Source organism: Rhineura floridana, chromosome 3, assembly GCF_030035675.1.
Source record: "Rhineura floridana isolate rRhiFlo1 chromosome 3, rRhiFlo1.hap2, whole genome shotgun sequence".
NCBI classification, from domain to species: domain Eukaryota; kingdom Metazoa; phylum Chordata; class Lepidosauria; order Squamata; family Rhineuridae; genus Rhineura; species Rhineura floridana.
In genome coordinates this window covers 196,334,845-196,360,061 of record NC_084482.1, presented here as the reverse complement: position 1 = coordinate 196,360,061, position 25,217 = coordinate 196,334,845, and the positions used below count along the sequence as shown (strand labels likewise).

Below are 25,217 nucleotides of genomic sequence, written 5' to 3'. Positions count from 1 at the left end.
CATTCCCAGACAACACCAAAGTTCTAGTTCCCTGCTTCATTTTCTCTATTCCGCCTTCAGAAGTCGGGCATTCGGGAAATCCCAATCCTGCTCTGCTCCCCTCCCCTTTCTTGCAGTGCAATGGAACAAGAGCAAAGCTGGCGGCTTGTGACGGAAACGAAATAGACACCATATTCATGGACCGGAGAGAGACCTCAGAGCCACAAGGCAGGAAACTGGTGAGTTGGCACCAAACGACATTTTTCAACTCCAAAGGCCTCCACACTCCAGTTTGTTTGCAAAGAAGCTAGCCCTGCCCTCTAGCTGCCTGAAATTATCCCATGCACACACGCTTCCTGTCTCCTTGCTTTCCCTTCAGGAGCCTAATACTTTATTGATTTTTGCTCTGCTTGTGGTGCAATGGATGGTGTGTCTAATGCCGACTAGAGAGACCTGGGTTCAAATCTTCTGAAGTTCACTGAGTGTCTTTGGGCTGGTATCCTTTCCCTCAGCCTAGGGGAACTCACAGGATTGGTGTTAGGATAGTCTAGGATAATCATCGTGTACATTGCTCTGCACTCCATGGAAAGGAGAGCGGCAGACAAATTTGATAGCGTAACAATTGCAGAAAATCTCTGGGTCTGCCAGTAGGGTAGTTTAACCTCCAGCTCAACAGCCTTTCCTCACAGATGTAGATGGGACACTTGTGCTTGTGTCCTCCAGGTCTACTGTATTTCTTTGGATTTATTATTTATTGCATTTATTATTGCATTTATATCCCGCTTTTCCTCCAAAGAGCTCGCGGTGGCATACATGGTTCTTCTCCCTCTCCATTTAACTTTACAACAACCCTGTGAGGTAAGTTAGACTGAGAGGCAGTGACTGACCCAAGGTCACCCAGTGAGCTTCATCGCCTTCCAGCTCCTAGTCCAACACTAACCACTTCACCACACTTCCTGTCACCACTAGTTTTATCTTCTTTTGCTGCTTACAGTGGTGTTACCAAGTCACCCGTTCCTTTCCTGGGGCAGCCCCAGCAAATGATAGGTGTGGTTTTAGTTGTAGTCCTCAATGTTCTCTGGGTCAAAGGCAGGAAACTTTTTTTTTCATCTGAGGGCCATATTCCAGCATTTGTCCAATGCTGTACATTGGCATGAAGCAAAGGAAAGCTCTGCAATCCAGCTTGTTGCACGATACATTTCCTGCTGGCTTTAGATGTCATATCTTCTCTGCGTTTGCTTCTGTAGGTGATATGCTGTGAAGGAAATGCAGGTTTCTATGAAGTTGGCTGCCTCTCCACCCCCCTAGATGGTATGGTCCAACTCTTTTTCTTCTTCTTCTTTAACTGTTTGGGTTAAAATGAAAGGCTCTCTTGGAGCTTTCCATTGCACCGTTTTTAGAGGGGAAGCACATTTGGGTCAAGCCATTCTGGTTCCTTTCTGCAGCTTGGTTTGGAAGGAAGCCACTTGTGTCCTGCAGCTGAGCTAAGCCAGTGATTCTCAAAATGTGGTGCAGAAGGTTTTGGCTGTGTCACTGGGGACCTGCGAATTCCCTTCCTGCTCCCTTCTCAGATATTTCTGGCATTGAGCCAGAAAATGGGATGACCCTTCCCTTCCATAAGAAACTAAGATGAGCCTTGCTGAATCAGCCCAAAGACCCACCTAGTCCAGCATCCTGTTCTCCAAGTGATCAGCTAGATGCCTTTGGGAAGCCCAATTCCTGTGGCTGCGTGTTGTTGTTTTATTTTTTTGTTTTTATAGTATGACAATTTGTTTTTCTTTTTATTATTGTAAGTTGCTTGGAAACCTTCAGGTGGCAAGTGACTAATAAATCTTAATAATCGTAATAACAGTAATAATCAGACCCTGAGAGCAGCAGCACTCTCCCCTCTCATGTTCCCCAGCAACTGGTATACAGAAGCATCCCACTGCCAATACTGGGGGAAATACCTGGCCATCGTGGCTAGCAACCATCAATAGTCTTATTCTCCATGAATGTGTTGTCTCTTTCTCTTTAGCTGGATACTCTGTGCTGGGATGGAATCACCCTGGATTTGCAGGCAGCACGGTGAGTTATATCAAGATTTTCCTCGCTTATTTTCATACATCTGGTGGATGTTGTCTAAATAAATCCAATTTAGATAGACCCATTTACAATCAGACACAGGCACCGCTGTGTCTTTGTACCGGAAAGACAGACGGAGCAGCAGAGCAGTTGGTCCTTCTGCAGCAAGGCTTTGTCCCTGCCATGCAATACATGGAGACGGAATACCATTCTGTAAGTACTGGATAAGGGCTTGAGAGTGTAGCCCACAAAATAAAATGTGTTCTACCACATACTTTGAGCAAGTGGCAAATGCAACTGTTTGGCAGAATTGCCCCCAAAGTAGCTTTCTTTCTGAATAGAAATACTCTCCTCCTCTGGCAACAAAACAACTATAATTTTTAATTCAAGTGAGCATGTCGGTTTCTTCACATAGGCCATATTGTCTGCAAATGATTTGTTTCCAAATGCTGAAGCTGCCTCTTCTATCCTGAAGTCCCTCATTCCCCATGTGGCACAATTTGTTAACCATCAGGATGGGTCGACTCCAGGCTTGGGTAGACTCTGGGCAAAGTGTCCTCTGGTAGGACCCCTCCCTTCATTGGTGAGGTTCTGAGCAGCACCGGGTTGCTGTTTCTAGCCACCATTTTTATTACCCGCTATAACCCCAATGTACTATTGCTCCAGAGCATTGTGGAAATTGTAGCCACCTTGCACTGCTTGAAACACCATGTCTGGAAATATATTTTAAGGGGAGCTTAGGGCAAACGTCTGTGGTGAACCCTTCTTGATTCCAAGTGCTGACACCAGCTCCGCAGTCAGAGCAAAATAAATCTTAAATCTCTGCTTGGAATACCAAGCATGTTTTGCTTTCTAAGAATTTCTGTTTGATTAAAAAGTGCAGGCAATAGATTTTTGAAGCCTTTAAGCATTTCTAATAATTGCCTTGATTCATGCTATATATCCAACGTAGAACTATGACTCAGAGCTATAAAGAGGCTTTGCATTGCTGCATCCAGGACAATTGATTTTAACCAAATTCTGTTCTGCATTGTAGAAACCCTACCTATGATTTGCCTGCACCTGAGGGCAATGCCATTTGTTATTTAACCTACATTTACACACTGCAGAAAATGCTTGTGTTCTGCAAAAAGATCCTAAACTCGGTAAGCCCTAATTCCTGAGTTACGTCTTTAAATTTCAAATGGCAAAAATAGCACATGTGGCTTAGAAGCAATGTCTGCTCCCAAGAGGCAAGTAAGCTACGGAAAACATTTATTTATTCATTATTATTTGAAGCATTTTTACCCTGCTCTTCAGCTAAAAGAACACCTCTTTACCATGGCCTCTGACACCTGAGACATGTATTTTTAGGACCCACCCTATTTGGAGATTTTAGGTTGTGTTTTTAATGTCATATTTTAACATGGTTGTAACCTGCCCTGGGACCTTGGGGTGAACAGCAGGTAATAGATGATGATGGTGATGATTAAATGGTTCCCAGAACAGTTTACAAAGATCACTCATTAGACAATCCCTGCCCTCAGGCACATGACATGACACAAAAGGAAAAGGGATTGGGAGGGAGAAGGGATTGAGAAGGAATCTGTGTAAAAGATGAAATAAAAATGTAAAAGGAAGCCAAGAGAAAAGCAAGGTTCTCCTTGATCAGGAATGCTATATTTCCACTCCTCTTCCAAGAGTCTTTGCTTCCAGCCTTTTTGTGCGCTAACCATTTCCCCATCCTACCTCAGGGAATACCACTGCCGCAGAATGAGGCAAATGCCATGGATGTGGTGATACAGTATGCCCTCCACCGCTTGGGCTTTCTTCCTGAGGACATCATCCTCTACGCCTGGTCCATTGGGGGTTTCACAGGTACCAAGCTGCAATGCATGAATGTGGTGGTGATTGGTAGGAGAGAGGGATTGGCCAGAGATGGGCTGGAATAGACAGCACGTGGACTGCCATTTTGTAGTTGGAAATATGTGGAACGAGGCTGGTCCATTGTGAAGGAAGCCCTTCTTGAAGGACGTGTGATCTCATACCCTGGAAGCAGGGAGGGCCAAGGGGGTATCAATGCCTGAGATGGAAAGTCCAAGAGCATCCATCCTCTCTCCCATGAGTTGACATGATGCACACAGTCCACTGGTAAGTTCTCCTTCTACAACAGGTGTGGGGAACTTTTGGGCCCCCAGTTGTTGCTGAATTTCATCTCCTATCAGCCCCACCAGCCTCCGCAATGGCCAGGGATGATGGGAGTTGTAGGTCAGCAACATCTGGAGAGCCAAAGGCTCCCCACACCTTTCCTCTAGGCTGGTGCATACAAGGTGCTCCATACCAGAGTGTCTGCTCCATTCAAGAAATCTTACAACAAAAATGAACCTAATGTTTGTAGCCGTAAACAAGAGCTGGAGGCTAGAGATTGGAGCGATGACACATTTTGGAGCAGGAAAGCTTGGGCTTAGGATGGGAATGATTCAAAACTTTGTGGTAGTTGAGCTGGGCTGGGGAGCAGGTGGCTTCTCAATGCCCCAACTCTGTTCTCCTCCAACCCTCATTAGAAGCATACAGTAACTCTTTTCCTTTCTTTTTCCCCCCTCCCCAACAGCCACTTGGGCAGCCATGTCCTATCCAGACATCAGCGCCCTTATCCTGGATGCCTCCTTCGATGACCTCGTTCCTCTTGCCCTCAAGGTCATGCCGGAAAGCTGGAGTAAGGGGAAGGAAACAAAAATGCACATCCCTTTATGGTCAAATGGTTTAGACCAGTTTATTTTTATTTATTTTTTTATTGTGGTACGATCCACCCTACCAAATGGTTCAACCCATGATGGTGTTGATGTTTTCTTGGTACAGCATTTCCCTCCCCTCAAACCACTGCTCTCACGCCGTATCAGTAACCCTTAGAATCACCATAGAAAAAATAGACATCTGTATTACCCATTTTGGAGGACTCATGCTGAGATTTCAGTGGCTGCTTGTTAGGGACTCCTTGGGCTCCTACTAGAGGAAGGTTGGGATGTAAATGTAATAAATAATAAGTTAATATCAATGCTAAGATTTGAACTCAGAACATCTGGCTCATTCACATAACCACTTCAAGTTTATGTGAAGTTCACAGTTCCCTTTTCGCTGGCAGGGGCGATTCTACTCCCCTAATTTGAATGACTTGGTCCCCGCGGGGGTCTCATGCTGCCCCAATCACCTTGGCGTGCTTGTTCTTAGTCACAGCCAGAACTCTTTTCCCATAGCCATTGGCAGGATTCATCTTGGGGTGGAGGATCAAGTATTCCTCCCTTTGCCACATCAGCTCCTATTATTTACTATTTTGCCATACATTTGGGCAATGTACCCCACCAAACCCCAAGTCCTGGATAGCTATTCCCTTTCCATCTCATAGTTCAGCCCCCCCCCCCCATGCATGTGGGGCTTTTGTGATTCCTGTTGTGAGTGGGGTATGCTTTCCCAAGCAGGAAGGACAGGGTGTTCTGGTCATAATTTTTCCATTTGTGGAGAGCCTACTTGGAGATGTGCAGTGTACTTATTTGTTTACAAAATGTACAGGCTGAGCAGATATTACAGGGACAGAGGAAATGTGTGCAGGCAGTGAACATCAGGCCAGAATCCTGAAATCCAGAGCTAAGGCTACAGGCCTCTGCATGCACACTTAGGGACATGCCCCATGGAATTCAAAGGGACAGAAAGCTGTCTTGTGTTGAGTTGGTCTGTCTGTCTCAGCACTGTCCACTCCAACTGATAGTCAGTCTGTCAGCCCACTTACCCAGAGACCCTTTCAACTGGAGATGCCAAGGCTTGAATCTGAGGCCACCCACATGCAAAGCATGTTTTCTAAACAGCAAGTGAAGGTCCTTTTCCTTTAATGCCAGGTCAAAATCAGGCTGCATACTATTCACACAGCTCTTAGCTTCCATGTATTTCATTGGGCTAGGGTACAACCAGTTTTATCCCCTGTTGCCCTTTTAACGAGGGTGCAACTCAGAAGGATATCCCATTGACTGACCATCCAAACAGGCAAAGGTGATCCACTGCAGGGATTATCCCATTTTGTGTCCGTTGTCTCCTCCCACCTCCACTACAACAGTAAGTTGTAATTTCGAAACAGTTAAGCTGGGCTATTATGGAGACTCTGGAAGAAGACTGTTCTGAAGCATATGTGAGATGGGGACTTCGGTTAGGGACATGTTTGCCAGTAAATGAAGCTGATACTGAAATAACTGCTTCCCTGTCTTCCACAGGGGGCTTGGTCACCAGGACAGTGAGGCAGCATCTGAACCTCAATAATGGGGAACAGCTTTGCAGGTAGGCAGCAGAGAGAGTTGCAGAGGACAGCGTGGAGAATTGAAGGCTCTGGCAAAACAGAAGAAAGTAGCAGGATTGTTGACATCTTTTAAATAGCGTGGCTAGATTTTGCACATCAGCAACAACTGGGTATAAAAAGTAGCTGAATTTAAGATCAGTTTTAGAGACTGTGCTCAAATGCCTGCCTTAAAGATCAGTTAGGCTGGTAGGCACTATACAGAGAGGGCATTCTTGATGGTGGCTCCTACCCTGTTGAATTGCCTTCCAAGAGAAATACAGCTGGCCCTTCTCCTATTAAGAGGGTTTTATAAATCGATCTGTTTTCTTTTAACTGTAAGATTGATATTACATATATTTCTCTATTGTGAATGTAACTGTGTTGTGTTGAATCAAATCTTTGATTTGTTGTTAATGGGGAGGCTATAGTCTGGAAAGTCTGCTTAGAAATATGTGAAATTAAATAACAGAATCTAATTTTGGTGAACAGTGATCACTTTTATTTGAACACCAGCCAAGGTCCTCCAGATCACCCTGGGGAAGTGGAAAAGAAAAAGAAATGGAGCAAAGGCAAACTGGTTTTATTGCAAAATTCTACATTTTATCACAAAATGGAAACATTTTGTCTGATCAGGGTACTGAGGGGAGAGATCTGGTGATATTGGAAATGGGGATTTCTTGAGAGCGTGTTGTGCAACAAAGGAGATCTGGTCAGTACTGAGACAGATGTCTGGTGTTACACCTGCTGTAGTTTGGTCCTTGCAGCAAGACTAATATATTAATGTAAGAAAGAAATGTTTGTTAGCCCACTGCTGGATTCTGTGCAGAATGAGAATGGTTAGAGACCTATGTGGGTTGGAAGTCTCTCTTTGCCACTAGAAATTCTCTCTGAGCCCCGCTTTGATTCATTATCTTCTACTAGATTAATTTTCGACAATCTGGTGCCCTCCAGATGTTGTTGGCCTACAGTTCCCATCAACTCCAGCCACGTTGTTGGGAATTGTAGTCCAACAACAACTGGAGGGTACCAGGTTGCAAAGGTTGTACTACACAGTACTTTCCTAGATATTTATGCTTTTCATCAGAACCATCAAGGACAACAAATTAGGTCTTCTTCAAAATAAAAGCTCAACAATTTGCCAGACTTAAAAGCTGGGTTTGGCCATTTGTGGCTACATGCATGACAGGATAATGAGCACTCCAGGTAGCAGATTTAATTAAACAGACTTGGTGCGCACATTCAGGCCATCGTATCTCAGCTTCTTAAACCAAGATCTGCACGGGCGTTTGGGCCACCCATAGGAACCTCTTCCTCGTACCTTCACAGTTAACAACAATGAAATCAAGAAGTCTCTCACCATAGCTTCTACCTTTCATCCAAACAGGGAGACTGTGTTTACAGGCTTCAAACCAGCCAAGATCTCAACACCAGCTTTAAGTCATGGTTTGTGATCCTGCCTTGTTCCAAAGCTATTAACCATAGTTTCCCAGTTTGGATAAAACAGGAAACTATAATTAAATGCTTCCTGGTTTCATTGCGGCTTGTGCAAAGGGAGCTTAATAAGCCAGGATATGATTGTCTCAACTGGCCAGTAACAACTTGCATGGAGTATTTGTTGTTTGTGTACTCTTAAACCCTATTCTTCATTTGAGGAGCTGCAGTGGAGCTTACTTAAGGCTCCTAGCCAGTCTCCTACCCAGGTGGCTCACAGAGCTAAATTTGCTGAGCTACAGCAGTAACATGCTGTCTTCAGGCCAAGTATGTGCCCTAACATTGTCTCCTCTTCAGGTACCAGGGACCCGTGTTGCTGGTGCGCCGGACCAAAGATGAGATCATCACTACAACGTGAGTAAAAATGGCAGTCGAGAAAAATAACCAGATATCCCAGCCAGTTTTGCTAAGCTACATCTGTCCTAGCTGACATGTTACCAATGAAATAGTGGAAGTGTTTAACAATGTCACTTTTATGTAATAGTTGTCCTTCGGTGCAGGGTCAGTATGGATGATCCCAGGGAACTCTTGTCATCTTTGCTAGAATACACCAAGTAATGAATCCTTAACTCTATCCTCTCCTGGTTTTCCAGGGTTCCTGAAGATATTATGTCCAACAGAGGCAATGACTTGCTTCTGAAGTTACTACAGCACAGGTGAGTGGATGTTAAGATCATAGGCTGAGACTAGACATGATGGAGCAGATCCCAATCTTGATAAGACCCAGTTTCCTACAAAGCACTGTGGGTGGAGGCAGCAGAGACTGTTCTCCCCAGCCCCCAGTCACATTTTAAAGCCATTTTTCTTGTGGTGGGGGTTATTTCAAGGAAGGAGCTCCACCAGGAGAAAACAGGCGCTTAAAAACAGACAACTGTTTGGGAAAGAAGAAAGTGTGGGTGGGGCATGCCGTGCTTTAAAGCTCTGCCTACCCCACTGTGTAAGGATGTTGGCGGTGACTTAATCCTAACACATGGTTTGTTTAACTATTAATGCATTTACATCCCACATTTCCTCCAAGGAGCTCAAGGTGGCATCCATGGGGTTGTGTTCAACATCGCGCTAAGGCGAATGTTTTGTCAGTGCAAGGATTTCTCCTTCCAAAATGAAGCATCTCCACCCGTGAGCCCCTTAAATCTGTTCTGGGGTTCCCCCTCCATAGCAGATTTGGCGGCAGCAGGGGAGGAGGGTCCAAGGCCCACTGCACTAGTGGTAATCCTTGCAAGCCCAACGAATTTAGCTGAATACTGTGTACGGTTCTCCCCCTGCCCATTTTATCCTCACAACAATCCTGTGAGGTAGGTTAGACAAAGAGACAGTCCATGGCTCGAGGTCGCCCAGAGAATTTCATGGCTGAGTGGGGATTTAAACCCTGACCTCCCAGGTCCTAGTCCAGCATTCTAACCACGGCTCCAGACTGACTCTCTCATTGATTGCAATCGCCTGAATGTTTTTTGTAGAACCCAGTCCCAAAGGGCACATTCTGGAAGCTGGCTAGCTATCTTGAACAAAGGGTAGATGAAAATTCAGAATCTTTCTTTAATCTAGGCTGCCAAAGTAGATCAACCCCCACCCACCCACCCCACGAACACTTGGTGGCAGGGATGGGCATTGACAGGAATCTATTTCAACAAGCTTCTCCCTACCTCAGGTATCCCAAAGTCATGGCCGAAGAGGGTGTCAGAGTCGTAAGGGAATGGCTGGAGGCTTCCACGCCCCTGGAGGAAGGTAAAGTTGACAAGTGCTAAGCAAGGAGTCCTTGAACTTTGATAATGCCTCTTTGTTTGCCTGGATGAAGGACAGAGAAAGACGTGTGTGTATAGAAGCTAGCCTACTGTACAAAGCTCAAATTAACATTTCTTGTCCTGTCCACTTTTGCTCCATCCACCGCTGGCATGCGGCCCCTGGATGGTTTCCCAGAAGGGAGTGAGGCCCTTCAGGTGATGAATGTTCCCCGCCTCTGCTCTGCAAGCTCAGAGGTTTTTAAAGAAGGTGCATGGGCTGAAGACAAAAAGTTGGCACTAAATGGCTGGGTGAAAGGTAGAACGTTGGGACCAAAACCGACAGTGCCTGCAAGAAAAGAAATGTTAGGATTCTTCACAATAAACCAGCATTCCCAGACCCACTGCAGTGTGTAATGAGACTTGCTAGGTGGCTCACCAGCGCAGCACACTTCTCTCTGCAACCCACTGGCATTCAAACAACAAGGTGCACATTCATGCTAACTCTTTCCTTGTCACTACAGCCTCTGTTTATAGCCGCTATGAAGTGGAAGATGACTGGTGTCTGTCAGTACTGAAGTCATACAAAGCCGAAGATGGAGATGAGTTTCCCTGGAGTGTCGGTGAGGCCTGTGTTAGAGGGGAACAGAGCAAATTGGAAGGAGTAATGAGGGTTGGGATGGAAATGCAAACAGGTTATGGAATAATGACAAATTGGGCTTGAATTGTCCATTGAAACTGTAGGGTGGGGATGGTTGGCCAGCAGTGTTGTGCTTTGTTGGTACTTGCACAGGAATTAGCCAGTGGGAAACTAATCCACCAGTCCCTTCAAATTTAACCGATGGGAGTTTAGAACAGGCTGATCAATGGAACAAAAGGGAGAGAGAGGGAGATGGTGTGTTAAACGGTTACTTGCCAATGGAGGTTATTTAAAGGGGGGAAACTGAGTGCTGCTTGTCCCAGAGAAAGTTGGCATCTTAGGGAATGGCTCCAGATAATAAGAGGATCCTGAAGAGAGACAGATTATGCAGGACGCTGGTCAGCTGACAAGATTTAGGGACTGGATGGGGAGGGGAGGGGTGGTTTGACCACTAGCAGTTTGGGAATGTGCAAAGAAACTGGGTCAACCAGAACTTACTGAAGTATTTTGGAGGAATGACAGACTGGCTCATGTCTTGGAAAGTGGGGTGGGGTGTCCATCAAAACAGGTTGGAGAGAGGACCTGGGGATTAAATAGTCCTCCTCGATGAAGCCAAAGGTCCATCTAGTTCTGCATCCTGTTTCCCACAGAGGCCAACCAAATATCAGTGGGAGGCCCCGAACCAGGGCATGGATGAGTGTAATAGTACTCTTCTCCCTTGTGTTCCTCAGCACCTGATAGTCGGTAGCATGCTGCTGGAAATGACTAGTTGATAGCCTTGTCTTCCATGAATTCGCCTGATCTTATTCTCTGGTTTCATTACTATGTGGTTTATGTATTGCAGCTCCCCACCCCCCACCCCAGTCGCAGAGGAAGAGTAAATTTATTATAAATAAATAAATAAATATCTTTTAAAAGCCATCTGAGTTGGTGGCAATTGCCACATTCTGTGCTAGTGAATTCTTTCACCGGGCACCATAGAAGGGACAAGTTAAGCCAAGGATCGCCAATGTTTTTGGGCAAGAGGGCATATTTCAAATTTTGAGAGAGTGCTGGGAGCACCAGTCAAAATGGCTGCCATGGGGGTATGGCATAACACAAAATCAGAGAGTAGTCTTCCTGAAGCTTTACCCATAATTTCCATACTAGAAAATGTGTGACCTGTTGAATTTCTGCCTGCCATACAGCTGTTAAAGTCACAAGAACCCTGTTTTCCCCAATGCCAACCCCAAACTGAAACATAGGCTGCCATCCTGTACCCTTTTACCTGGAAGTAATGTGTTTTACCTATTAAACACAAAGATTCCAGGGACTAGGACAAAAATACAGAAGCAGGAAGAGTGCACTAAATGTGAGGACAAAACAGCAGCTCTTTAGGATCTCAGGGATTCCTGTTGCCTGACCTCCAAAGAACTCACTTATCAATCACAGCTCTGATTTGACTCATTGGCAAATAACCAGACTGGCTCATTTCACATAAATTGCTTAGAAGTGTACCTGCACATTTTGCTCCATAGCTTGCTTTCTAGGAGGGCTAGAGTCTTACTTTTTTCAAAAATGAACATTCAGCTTCTTGGCTACCTGCTGGAGGTTCCATTGATGGCTGGGCAACAAGTTGATGACCCCTGAATTAGGCTGTATCGGGGAAGGAGTACCAGGATCTTCTATCACTTTCAATCCCACTTACCTCATTCTTTTATAATGTTTTAAAACAAGGTGATGACATGACACCTGAAGGAAGACGGCAGCTTGCACTGTTCCTGGTGAGTTGACACGCACATCACCCTTCCTCAATTTCTCTGTCAAAAAAACTTAGTGTTATTTATGTATTTATTTATTTAGGGTTCTTCCATACCCCTTTTCATTACTCCAAAGCTGTTCATACCATGGGATGATACCTGTAGCATTATCATTCACACACACCCTTTTACACTTGCACACCTACCTACTTACCTCTATGGGGGAAGTGAAATACCCTTCTCCATTTTAGACACAGATGTGCTCCAGAACTTGAATCCTGTGGATTTTACAAGGTCCACATGAGCAGGGCTGACAAAGCCAACTTGAAACTTCGATCTCACCATCAAATCCACCTGGAAATAAGTGCTCAATAGACCAAGTTAACACAAGCGTATTGTTCCCTTCAAGACTGCAGTGCTGCATGTGTGGATCAGCCTCCATGGCAGGGATGGGAGACCTGTGGCCCTGCAAATGTTGTTGGACTATATCAGCCCCCAGCCAGCACGGCAGTAGTCAGGGATGATGGGATCTGTAGTCCAGCGCCACCTGGAGGGCCCCAGGTTCCCATTTCTGCACTTACAGCCAGATAGTTTCATACCCACTGCAACACAGTATGAACATACAAAGATGCTTATTACTCTTGTACACTCTTATTACTCACCGGGGCAATGCGCTCTGAGCACATAACACCAGTTCCGACATGACTGCTCTGGCTACCAGTTAGTTTCCAGGCTCAAGTCAAAGTGCTGGTTTTGATCTATAAAGGCTTATATGGATCTGGACCCCAATACCTTCAAGGCCCACTTCTCCCCGTATGATCCAACCTGGACCTTGCATTTGGTGTCTGAGGCCCTTCTTCATGTGCCCCCATCCAAGGGAGGTGCAGAGGGTGGCGGCACAAGAACAGGCCTTCTCATTGGTGGCCCCTCATTTATGGAATGCTGTCCCCAGCGAGGCACACCATCATTATCTGACTTTAGGCACAAGGCAAAAACATTTCTCCCAGGCATTCAGCTCTTGATTTTGGAGAGTTTTTGAAGGGCTGTAGATGTTGTGGCCTCTTTTAGGGGTTGGACAGTCCAACACCTATTATATTTATGTATTTATTATTTATTTGTTATTTAATTAGTATCCCACCCTTCCTCCCAGCAGGAGCCCAGGGCGGCAAATAAAGCGCTAAAAACACTTTAAAACATCATAAAAACAGATCGTAAAATACATTAAAACAAAACAGCGTTAAAAACATTTAAAAAAAACTTTTAAAAAGGGTTTAAAACATTATTAAAAAACATATTAAGCAATTCTAACAGACGCAGACTGGGATAGGTCTCAACCTAAAAGGCTTGTTGAAAGAGGAAAGTCTTCAAAAGGTGACGAAAAGATAGCAGAGATGTACTATGTTTTTTAAAAACGTTTTATTTGTTTTAGTTTGTTTAATCTTTTTATTGCTTGTAACCCACTTGGGGTTCACTTCTGTGAAGAGAAGCAACTAATATATTTAATAAATAATAATAATAACCACGACAGAATCTGACCTTTGGTTCCCTTAGCTCAACGTCATCTCCTCTGGCTGACAGCCATTCTCCAAAGTTTCAAGCTGGAGGGTCTTTTCTCAATTCTGCTGTTTGAGATACTTTTAATTGACGTTGCCAGTGATTGAACTTGGGATGTTTCGCATGCAAAACGTGGGCTCTACCACCAAGCTTCATTCCCCCTCCGTCTACTGCTCATGCATCAGTGAGAGTCATCAAGATGTGCAATGCACATGTGATGGAATTCAGTTCCTGCAGGTCAGGGCTAGGGAACCTGTGTCCCTCCAAGTGTTGTTTGTCGTCATTTCCCATCATTCCTTGTCATTGGCCAGGCTGACTGGGGCTGATGGGAGTTGGAGTCCAACAGCATCCCTGCTGTAGATGATGCTACTCATGGCCCATTGTCTGCTGCACCACTGCTCAGCTGTGATTGCTCCCTCTTGGTTTCAAATAGCTCCTTTCAGCCACCATCAGCTTTTGGCCAGATGCTTTGAAGATGGAGCTGTCCCCCAAAGAAAAACACCCTAGAAAGCAATTGTCTGTGGGTGCAAAAGCAGTTCCTGGTTTCACCTAGAGATATAAGGAAGAAGTTCAGCTCACATTTTAATGCAAGCCTACCTGATTTGTGCTCCATGAAACTGCGTGCAAACAGAAATACGGCTGTCCTTCGAAATGCACACCCCTCTCTCTCTCTCTCCCTCTCTCCCTCTCTCTCTCTCTCTCTCTCTCCCTCTCCCTCTCTCTCTCTCTCTCTCTCTGTGTGTGTGTAAAAGGGGAAAGTATGCATAAAAAATATTAGTGAATATATAATGCAAAAATGCATTATATTAGGACTCATTGCTTGTAAAAATATGTATTGGGAAATATTGCATACATGTATATTAGGAGAAATGCACACTAAAATTGACAAATTTTGTGAAGACTTTTTAAATTATTTTTAAAAATGGAAACTGATGCAAAAATATTGTGAACTGAAGGTCGGAAAACTGAGAGATGGAAATTGACAAATTTACCCACCCCTAGGTTCACCCCTGACCAATTTGTGTTGAGTGGGAAGCTGCAGAGACATTTCACCCCAAAGATCAGCAGTCTCTCCCGTTAAGATCCTCACATTTCACTCCTTCACCCTCTCCCTCACAATTGACTACTGGTTGTTTACTATAGTGAAGCAAGAGGATTCTTTTTCTGTTGTCCAGTTTTTTAAGAATAGAGCATTCTATGCGGTATCCTAAATCCTTCTGCACCCCGTTCTTTAAAATAATTTTAACCTTTTTTTTTTCTTCTCACTCCACAGGCCCGGAAGCACCTCCAAAACTTTGAAGCGACACACTGCACCCCACTCCCTCCCCTAGAATTTCACCTCCCTTGGAGCTTATAGCACCCCTTTCCTCTTCCCCTCCAGCACTCATGGCTTTCCTGTATCAATGTTTGCCGCTGCTACCACCGCTACCTGCATTGTGCATTTGCTTTTCTTGCGCATGTGTGTGTGTCTCTGACCATCACCATTACCTTCCCACCTGCATGCTGTAAATTTGCAGTCCTCTCCCCTGTAATATTTATCCTCTAACCCCAAAACCCACACCCATTGTAGAGGTTCACAATAAAGATGGTATTTTTTTATACTTGTGTGTTTTATCATCCCATGATGGCCTTGGGAAAAGGGGATGGCCAGGGGAGGCTAGTCCAGTAGGGTAAATGGGGCACTGCCCCACCAACCTCAGTCTGCTCTCAGCCAGTCCAATCAGAGAGTGTCTCCACCTGTCATTGATTCTGGCTCCACCTACTGATGGTCTTTCTGCCTTCCACCCTACCAGTCCCATTGGTCACCAGCCACCCCTGGAGGTGGTCACTGTTTGGCATGCTGCCTGAGCAGTGCAGATGCAAGGCTTTGGAGATTGACGCCCTCTTTAACAGTGGCATTAGCAAAGGACTTCCGCAGAGCATCTCTGACTCTTTCCTCGCCCTCCTTTTCAAACCAGCTTGCCAAGGGACAAGGTTGAACAAGGTGGGGAAACTGCTCTGACCAGGTGACCACCAACTTAGATGGATCTGTTTATTTTTATTTATAAAAGTATTGACATAGTGCCCTCAAAATGCCAGCGTGGTGCACAGTAACAAAAACATTTTTAAACCATTTGCAAAGGGCAGCAAACAAAAGCACTAAAAACACTTTAAAACATAAAAACAGACATTAAAATACATTAAAACAAAACAACTTTCAAAACATTTTTTTAAGCTTTGAAGACTTTTTTTTAAAAAAGGTTAAAAAACATAGTTTAAAAAAAAGTTTAAAAGCATATTAAAAAGCAAGTCCAACACAGAAGCAGACTGGGATAAGGTCTCGGCTTAAAAGCCTTGTTGAAAGAGAAAGATCTTCAATAGGTGCCGAAAAGATAACAGAGATGGCGCCTGTCTAATATTTAAGGGGAAGGAATTCCACAGGGTAGGTGCTGCCACACTAAATGTCTGTTTCCTATGTTGTGTGGAACGGACCTCCTGATGATATCTGCAGGAGGCCCTCACCTGCAGAGCGCAGTGATCGACTGGGTATATAAGGGATAAGACAGGTATCAAAAAGCAGTATCAAACAATCATTACAATGATTGGCAACTCAATAAAACTCAACAACTGCATAGGCCTGTTGGCATAAAAAAAGTCTTCCAGAGAAGCCTGATAGTCAATAGGATGCCTGCTGAATCAAACTGGAAAAGTCTTCCAATGCATTGGACCGGCAACACTAAACTTCTACTTGAGGCTAGTTGGACCTCTGTTAATGGGGGCAACCAACACCACTCCGCTGGATTATCCCAGTGATTGGGCTGAGATGTAAGGACTCGGGCAGTCATAAAGGTATCCTGGACCCTATTTGGGGCTTTGTGTATGAACACAAGAGCCTTGAACCTGTCCTGGTGGCTGTGTGCTACCTCCAAAAAGTTTAAACTCTGATCTTATGAGGCCCCTCTCCAGATGGTAGTGTGTATTATTTCATTTCAAAATGTGGTAATATCGTTTCAAATCTGTGCTGCATTTGAGGAGGTTGGAGGGTCCTGCTCTTTCTGCCGAGTGGGGCCCCAGACTTCTGTTTTAAAGCTCTGCCCTATAGCAGTGGCAACTTGTGGCTCCATAATAGTGGGGCTGTGGAATCCGTCCTGTGTTTTAGTCCAAACGTTCAGCACCTTGGACAGCTCCTTGAAAGTTCGGACTAAAACCCAGAGTGGATTCCACTGCCCCACTCTCATGCCCCACAGTGCCACTGGTCAGCCACATCAGGTCTTGTCAATAACAGTCTCCTTTCCAACCTGTCTATATAGCACTCCTGGAGTCTTGTTTCTTACAGCAGGTGGAGAAGATAGGCACATGATACAACTGAGGACAAACAGAAGGCAGAGGTCCCTCACTTCCCATATGCATTAGCCCTCCTGCTAAACCAGGGGTTGCCAACTTTTTCAGACCAGTGGGCACATTCTGAATTTTGAGAAAGCAATGTGGGCACCAGTTGCAAAATGGCTGCCAAGGGGGTATGGCATAGCATAAAATTATTCATTTCTTTAACAAAATGTGTATACTACTTGATTGTAGAAAACCTCTAAATGATTTACTCCCCCCCCCAAAAAAGAAATAGATTTCCAACCACACACTGGATGGTTGTTAACAACTGTTGGCCTTCTTCCTTACTTTGAGAAGGGGGGTTTATTCAGTCTTTCAGCCAAGCCACAGACATACATAGCTGACATATATGCAGTGATGCAATGGGGGGGGAATAAACCTTGGGGCCAAAGTCCAAGGCCCAATAGCCTGGGGACCCCAAATGACCACCCAGAGAGAAGCTGATGATAGGGGTGGCGGCAAACTCAGTACCCTTAACAAACAGCAGTTCCCAGAACTCGTTGGGGCAAGCCATGACTGTTTAAATTAGTTTAAGAGCACTTTAAATATGAGTGTGACCTAAAATTGTCCAGCTGCACTACTACAGCAGTGCATATGTGGCTAGCTGTGCATGTGCGCAGGACTCCTAGCCTGGCATCTCCTTGATTTCTTAATCAGGAAGGGTGCATTGTTTTCCAGCTGCCTCCAGAGATAGGAGGAGGAGAGCATAAATAAAAATAATCCTGTCTGTGAGCCTACAGACTCCCATTCCCCACCCCAGTGAAATCCCACATCCCTTTCCTTTGTGTCTCTGGTTTGAGATGATTAAGAGTCACTCTTTTCTTAGAAGCCCAAGACACCATCACAGTGAGAGATAACATTTCCGGATGGATCATTTTGCTTTCAGTTTCAAAAAACCACTCTCTTCCCTAAGGGTTATCATTGTTGTAAAATAAATTGCAGAGGGCCAAACAGGGACAAATATGGAACTTTGTCTGCTGGGCATACTGACGGGATTATTTGTCCTCTGGAAAGGGCTTGGTAAATTGAGCTTTTTGTGGGCAATTGAAGAGCTGGAAGATTTAGAAGCTGTGGATAGAAGGTGTTTAGGAAGAGAGGGGTTGATTGGGCCTGGAAAGCACAAGGGGATGTAATCAGCAGGACTATTTTCTCTCTGTGTTTAGGATTTTTGTACGTGAAAGGTTCAATGAGTGGGAAGAGAGTAAAGGACACAGATCTGTATGGTTAAATAATTAAAAGTGGGTCCCTTGTCGATGCTTGTCAATAGAGGTAGATCCTGGGCTTGAAGGAACCTGCTGTCAAGCCAAAAGTGGCTGAGGGGTGGGGTGGATCAGGAATATAAGGCTAGAGGGAAAACAGACTACAGAATCTCCAAGACAAAGGCAGAATCAAAATGGTGAATTGATGAGAGTGGGGAGCCTTGTAAACGTGGGATGAGAGTCAATGGGGCTTGGGCTGAGGGGACGTTAATGTATGTTTCTTTTTCATCATTAGCTGCCAGCCCTGAGAGAATCGTTTGCACGTCTGGGGAGCAGGTTTCACTTCCCTGTGAATGGGTGAGCTCCCATACACGATGGTTTTGGCTCCCTCTGAGTTCCAGATGTGCCAATGTCAACAGGAGTAACGTGGAAATAACCTGGAACCCTACCAAAGATGAGGTGCTTCCTCTTCGGTTCAACCAGCGACTGATAAACCAGACGTCAGGATCATTAGTCCTCAGGAATCTGGTCATGAGCGATGCAGGCACCTACGTCTGCCGTTTACCCAACGGCTCAGAAACTCGTACCATCCTGGAGGTGACTACAGGTGTGTTTCTAAGAGAGCACTTTCTCCCCAGCGACCTACTTCCAGCCTCTCACGTCAACCAAGCCTGTGACAGTCCCAACTGGGACAATATTAAGAAAGGTTAAATTTAATGGAAGAGGTACAATCCTCTCAAGTTATACTGCCTTAAGTTTCATGGTGGGAGCTGTTTGGACTTCGTGGGTGTAAGCCATTTGTTTGATCGGCAGTACCTGCAAACTCCGGGCTTCCCTTTTGGTTGGCCACTGTGAGAATAGGGTGCTGTGCTAGATGGGACTTTGGCCTGCTTCAGCAAGTATCAGGTCCCAGCCACAAGAGACCTCATCAGAGGAGTCCTCACTGGAGGAAGATCAGGAGGCTCCAGTCTTAGACCCAGCCTAGCTCAGGCTCCATCTGAGGGTAAGGGACCAGAGGCCCATGACAGGCCATTGGCACCCTGGGCAAGTTCAGTCTCTGACATTGAGGCTAAACAGCCCTCGAGCCCTAGGGAGAGGCATTGCCTCAGATGCCAGATAGGGTTGCCAGGTTCAGGGCCTGAGACTGATCCTGCATCTTTAGGAGAAGAGAAAGTGAGCCAAGTGCAGGTGTTCTTGCAACCCTGTAATGAGAAAAACCACAAGGTGGAATTCTCCCTTCCCCCTGCACAACTTTTAAAGATACAGAAGACCTCTTGGATGCCAGGCCCAGCCTCCAAGAGCACTTCTGTATCTTCAAAAGGTGTGCAGGGGAAGGGAGAATTCCACCTTGTGGTTTTTCCCATTACAGGGTTGCAAGAACACCTGCACTTGGCTCACTTTCTCATCTCCTAAAGATGCAGGATCAGTCTCAGGCCCTGAACCTCGCAACCCGAATGCCAGATGAAGACCTGGCCCATCCAGAGGACAGCCCAACTACGGGTCTGGACACCTCAGGAGTAAAGGTCTGGCTGCAGATGATCAATGGGAGTCAGCTGTGGTTTGGGGTGTGATTCAGCAGCTCCAGTGCTAGGCTGGAAGGGCTGCTGGAACAATGTTTATACTTCAGCTTTGGACCTGACTTGGCTAAAGACTGCCTGTGGAGCCCAGACCCATCTCTTGCATTGCCTCTTACCGGCATTGCTTACAGCCTGCTTGGCTTCTAGCTCCAGACTGCTCTGACCCTGATTCTTGCCTGACACACACACCCCCTTGGTTTTGAGGTAGACTCTGGACTCTGAGTTTGGGCTGAGGCTGGTTATTGCTCTTGTGGTGCTGTCGCTGGTGTTTCTGCTGGGGAGTCTCTCGCCTCCTTAAGGAGCCCTGTGAGATCAGGACAGTGGGGTTCTTCTTAGGATCTGCTTTTGGAAGGAAGATGCATCTTTATATGATGTCAAGCATAGGGCAGGTTGATGAGACGTTTAAAAAAAAGCAAACTGACAGAGAAATGTGGAGAACCGAATTTAACACTGGAAAAATGAGAAACCAAAATGGACATATTTGCTCCGGTAGCCACTTACACGTCACCAAAAACAGGGGACAACAGAGGACACAGACCTGCATAAAATGTGGCAAGTGCTAATGACAATGTCTAGATCAGCCGTTTCCAACCAGTGTGCCTCCAGATGTTGTTGGACCACAATTCCCATCTTTCCTGACCATTGGCAATGCTGGCTGAGGCTGATGGGAGTTGTGGTCCAACAACATCTGGAGGCACACAAGTTGGGAAAGACTGGTCTTAGATGCTCATTTAGCAATCAATACTATAATAGAAAAGCAGCCAAACTTGTTCTCGGCCATAGCGGGGAAAACTGTGACCAGATCGCTTGTGCACCCACTCCGTTTGCTGTCCAGGTGCTACCTGTTGTTGGGACCTAGGGACAAATTCAGTTCAGGCTGCATTTAAAGGTGAACTTGCCAAATTTGTAGATTCTGAAACAATGTGTAAACTGAAAAAAGCCATCCTTCAAAATTTGAGTGCAGTTCTCTAGCCAAGTAACGTGTACAAAAATGCATATCTTAGGGTAAAGAGCGTATATATATTAGTGAAGCTAGCACACAAAATGTATTAGGGAAAATTACGCCTCGAAATGTATATATTAGGAGATATTTGCACTAAAATGCTGATGAATTTTCATAAGGACTTTAAAAAAAAATATAGGAAGCTGATGTTGAAACGATGAGAATGGGATTTAAGACTGGCAAGCTGAGAAAGTGAGCAAAACCAAAGTGGCTCTATTCGCCATGCCCGAATGGGAACTTCCAAGGCCCCCCCTGCTCCCTCTTGTTAGGGTTCTTCTTCATCTTTAAAGCAGACAGCCCTTCAAAAGGAGGACCTCTTCAAATAGAGGACTGGCCTCCATAAGGTAGGGCACCCTGGCTACCCTATTGCTGGCTTCTAGGAGGGCTGTTGCAAGGCTCATCCCTTCTGTGCCCTCTTGCTTTTCATTTTGCTGGCAAGTCTCTTGCTGGTGATCTTTTTTCTTCTGCCATTTCATCCTTTTTCACAGATGTTGTTTACTTTTTATTTTTCATTTTTCATATAGAACAACAAATCACCATACATAGAAATCCTGTTTGGTTTGGCTTGTCTGCTGTACATTACTACCATTTGTGTCATTATTCTTCTCTTCATATTACATAGGGAGGATGAGAACAGCAATGCATTGCTCCATCTCAGCCCATCCAGTCTCTCCCATAAAAGTTCTCGTGCAGCCAGCGTTGAAGTCCCAGTTTCATTAGCTCTTAACCCTTGTATGAATCTGCCCCACTGTCCTATGGAATCATCTTCCGTATTTATCGCATTGCTCATACTCGCTTTGCCAGTCTTTCCATGAAGGCGCATTGCCACATTAAAATTTCCCATTCTTCTTCTCATAGTTGATGTAAGCCAGCCATCCTGAGCGACAGGAAGGCAGCTAGAAATGTTTTAGCAGAATAAATACTGCCACACACCCAGGGTCTCTCACAGCACTCTCAGCCGAGTGATCCTGTTCATCTGGCCAGATGTCAACAACCAGCACCCTTGTCCATCTGACAGGTCAGAGCACCTTGGCAACCCCGCCCCCCCCGTGCTGACACTTGCCTGGGGGGCATGCACCAGACAGCTAGGATTACAAGATATCATTTTAAATTCCCCACAGTTCCACTCATGGTCTCATTGGCACAAGTAGTGTAGTGGCAAATTCAGAAGTGCAGGGTCCCTTTATGGTAGTCACAGCCACACCTCCTTCCCTCTTTTTCTTGTTCTGCTTCATTGAGAATGAGATCCTTGTTAATGCCTTTTACCACGACATCCCTAGGAGCCAATGAACATGAAAGGGGAGACAGAATGTTAGCTACTGAGAAGAGTGTTCTCGGTGGCTGACTCACATCCCTTCACTCTGATTGGTTCCAATCAGCAGGAAAGGACAAGGAAGCATATTAGAAGATTCTTCTCAGTGGCTAGTACACTCCTCATTTATGCTGATTGGCTCGTAGGATGCTGGAGATACAGGGCCCTGCTGGGCCCTGGTCCTCAAAAAGTAAGGGATATAAGACCCTCCCGAGACCCCGGACAACTTCAGCCCTCATCTGCACTATACAATTAAAGCACTATGATACCACTTTAAACAGTCATGTCTTCCCCACAAAGAATCCTGGGAACTGTAGCTTGTTAAGGATCCTGGGAGTTGTTTGAAGACCTCTATTCCCATAGAGCCACAATTCTGGGAAGAAGCTGGATTGACTGTTAAACCAATTTCAGGATTGTAATTCTGTGAGGGGAATAGGGGTCTCCTAACAACTCTCAGCACACTTAACAAATTAGGGTTCCCAGGATCCTTTGACTGTTAAAGTAATATCATAGTGCTTTAAAGGTATAGTGTGACTGTGGCCCATGTAGTATTGCTCCACTAGGGGCATTGTGGGAAATTTTTAATGGTGGCTCAAAGTCACCAGGTAAGACAGTGCCCAGGAAGCCCCCGCATAGAGATGGGGGCTGACCAGAAGGTACTTTGCTAAAGACCTCTTTGAACCTGGAGCCGGACCTCCTAATTCATCCCTTTTCCTCTTTTCTCCTCAGGCTGCCACAACAACCTCTTTGTCTCCTTCCGGTGGCTCAGTGCGTCCTCTTTGCGGCTCAGCTGCCGTCACTGCGATTTGCCAGGACGCGTCAAGGCAAACTCTTTCCGCTGGATGCTGAACTCACAGCGACTGGGCAACCCACACTGGGCTGAGAAGAGCAATTCTGGGTCCTTCGTAACGTTGCTTTCCACCCCACGAGGGGTTTGGGGACGCTGGGAGTGCCACTTTCTTGCCAATCGCACTTGGATCTCTGAAATTTGCTTACAGGCGCCGATAGAAGAGAATGGTGCAGGTATATTTGAAATATAATGTATAGTTGCCTGGCTTAGGTCTAGACTCTCAAGAGGCCTCCTCTACTTTAAAGCAGGGACAGGGAGCCTGTGGCCCGCCAGATGCTCTTGGACTACAGTTCCCGTCATTCCTGGCCATTGGCCATGCTGTCTTGAGCTGATGGGAGATGGAGTCCAGAAAGACATTTGGAAGGCTGTAGGATCCCTGTCCTTGCTTAAAGAGTTGCATGGAAAGGGAAAACTACAGCAGGTACAGCTTTTCAGTGCCAAACAGAAGGGAAATATCTTGCCTGATGCAATTTTAATTAATTTGTCAAAATGTATATACCGCTTAGTGGACAAGAACCTCTAAGCATTTTATATAAAACAATGTGAAATATCTATTTAAATTCTGGCAAAATCAAATGCTGAAAACAAACGGACATGACATTTATCAAAATGTAAATAAAAGAAGCAGTTTTAAAACAAATATACCCCAAAAAGGCCATATTAAAATTGCACGTGTGGATAGGCTTGCCCAAAGAAAATTTTTTTTTGTTATCTAACTCTTAGACATACAAGAACCAGGCCTGGCACACCGAAGTAGGGTAAGCCCTCCTATTCCTTTGCAAAAGTGCGGTCCCAACATCCAACAGCTGGTTTTCTACCATGTGGGATAAAGAGTATTACAGAGGTTCGGGAGGAAAGAGAGGCCATACCTCTATGCACTGCAGAAGATTGAGCCTGCAACCTTTTGCATGCAAAGTAGGAACTCTCCTACTGAGCCCCAGCCCTTCCCAAAAGACTTTGCAACCAGATATTCATACTTCCAGTGATGAAAGCTGCCTAATGCCATTGGTCCATCACTAGCAGTGTCTCTCCAGGGTTTTCAGACAGACCTTCCCAGCCCTACCTGGAGATGCCATTAAGAACTGGACCTGGGACCTTTTGCAAGCAACAGATGTTGTTCCTGTGAGCTGCAGGCAGCCCTTCCCCTGTCATCCCTGGCATTTTTGAGTAGTGGGCACCTTCCTGCTTTCAAGGAGGGCCAATGGGCTATTTCGAAACTTGAGGGTGAAAATGGCCATTTGTTTCTCGTTTCGAAGACACCCTCCAAGCCATTTACGAAGATTCTTCTGCTGAGCTAACTCCCTCTTTGACACCATCCCTCTGGCCAAGGCCTGCCATCGCCAAGACGACAGAAGCTGCAGGTGCAGAGCCTGGTGACATGAAGGGGATTTGGCCACTGCTGTTGGTTGGGCTGGTTCTGGTCCCGGCTACTCTAGGAATGACTGTGTGGCTGTGGAAGAAGAACCTGACGGCCGGGTGAGTCAAACTGTTATCAATAGAGGGACTGGGCGGGGGTGAATGGGTGGCTTTTATCAGGAAGTTCCCCCTCCCTGCTGCCATTGTAGCTTAGTGGCTCCATTTCTTTCCCAAATGGGTGGTGGTAGCCCTTATTTATTTAGTGCTACAGGGAAAATACACTCTGTGCATGCATGCTTAAAGGCACCTCCCCTAACAATTTTGACCTGAAGAATCACCTTGCCCCATCTATGCTCACTCAACTGCTTTGAGTTGTGGAAGGGGCACAACAGCCACTTAAAGTTCATTCCATACTTGCGAGAAATCAATTTTTTAGCGTGATCGCACCTACACTGTGGAATTCCCTGCCTGCTGACATTAGTCAGACACCTTTACTGTACTGTTTTTGACACCTACTAAAACATTTTTTATTTAGGCAAGCCTACCCAGATATGTAAAGTTGACGTGTATTTTAATATGTCATTTTATTTTATAATGTATATTTTTAATTCCTGATGTTCTTTATATTTTGAAAAAAATATATAGGTTCACTTGTTTTTCACTTTTATCAATCATTTTAATGTACATTTTATATTTTATGTAAATCTCAGCATTTTTTTTATGATTAAGCAGTGTAAGAATACTGATAAATACATTTAAAAAGTTGGACTGACCCTTAGATCTAAAGAGTGGCACTGAGCATAAGCTCCATGTTAAGGCTGGGGAGCCATTGCTTGTAAGAGTCAGCAGGCCAAGGATGGGGGACTTGGTGTCTTCCAGATGTTGGTGGACTACAGCTCCTTTCATCCTGAACCCTTGGACATGCTGGCTGTGGCTGATGGGAGTTGGAGTCCAACAATATCTGGAAAGCCATAGGTACTGGGTGAGATTGACCAATTTTCTGACTTTATATGTTCTATATTGACACACATCTGGGCCTTCCTGGTAGCACTGTGTGTGTGTGTGTGCG

General features: G+C 45.3%; 2 protein-coding genes across 2 annotated transcripts in view; both read left to right on the top strand.

Annotated features, from left to right (window-relative positions):
- The window catches only part of ABHD16A (abhydrolase domain containing 16A, phospholipase), a 29,937-nt gene extending 14,853 nt beyond the window's left edge, over nt 1-15,084 (top strand). The window contains exons 9-20 of the mRNA XM_061619291.1: nt 117-218; nt 1,227-1,290; nt 1,997-2,046; nt 3,777-3,900; nt 4,634-4,738; nt 6,282-6,345; nt 8,132-8,188; nt 8,428-8,490; nt 9,483-9,559; nt 10,077-10,175; nt 11,909-11,955; nt 14,759-15,084. Of these exons, the coding sequence (XP_061475275.1) occupies nt 117-218; nt 1,227-1,290; nt 1,997-2,046; nt 3,777-3,900; nt 4,634-4,738; nt 6,282-6,345; nt 8,132-8,188; nt 8,428-8,490; nt 9,483-9,559; nt 10,077-10,175; nt 11,909-11,955; nt 14,759-14,842 (936 nt within the window). The 3' untranslated portion in view covers nt 14,843-15,084. The remainder of the gene's footprint in view (nt 1-116; nt 219-1,226; nt 1,291-1,996; nt 2,047-3,776; nt 3,901-4,633; nt 4,739-6,281; nt 6,346-8,131; nt 8,189-8,427; nt 8,491-9,482; nt 9,560-10,076; nt 10,176-11,908; nt 11,956-14,758) is intronic.
- Nucleotides 15,085-17,799: 2,715 nt separating this feature from the next.
- MPIG6B (megakaryocyte and platelet inhibitory receptor G6b) overlaps nt 17,800-25,217 on the top strand; it is a 15,313-nt gene continuing 7,895 nt past the window's right edge. Inside the window, exons 1-4 of the mRNA XM_061619290.1 lie at nt 17,800-17,871; nt 18,346-18,657; nt 22,672-22,965; nt 24,049-24,268. Of these exons, the coding sequence (XP_061475274.1) occupies nt 17,814-17,871; nt 18,346-18,657; nt 22,672-22,965; nt 24,049-24,268 (884 nt within the window). The 5' untranslated portion in view covers nt 17,800-17,813. The remainder of the gene's footprint in view (nt 17,872-18,345; nt 18,658-22,671; nt 22,966-24,048; nt 24,269-25,217) is intronic.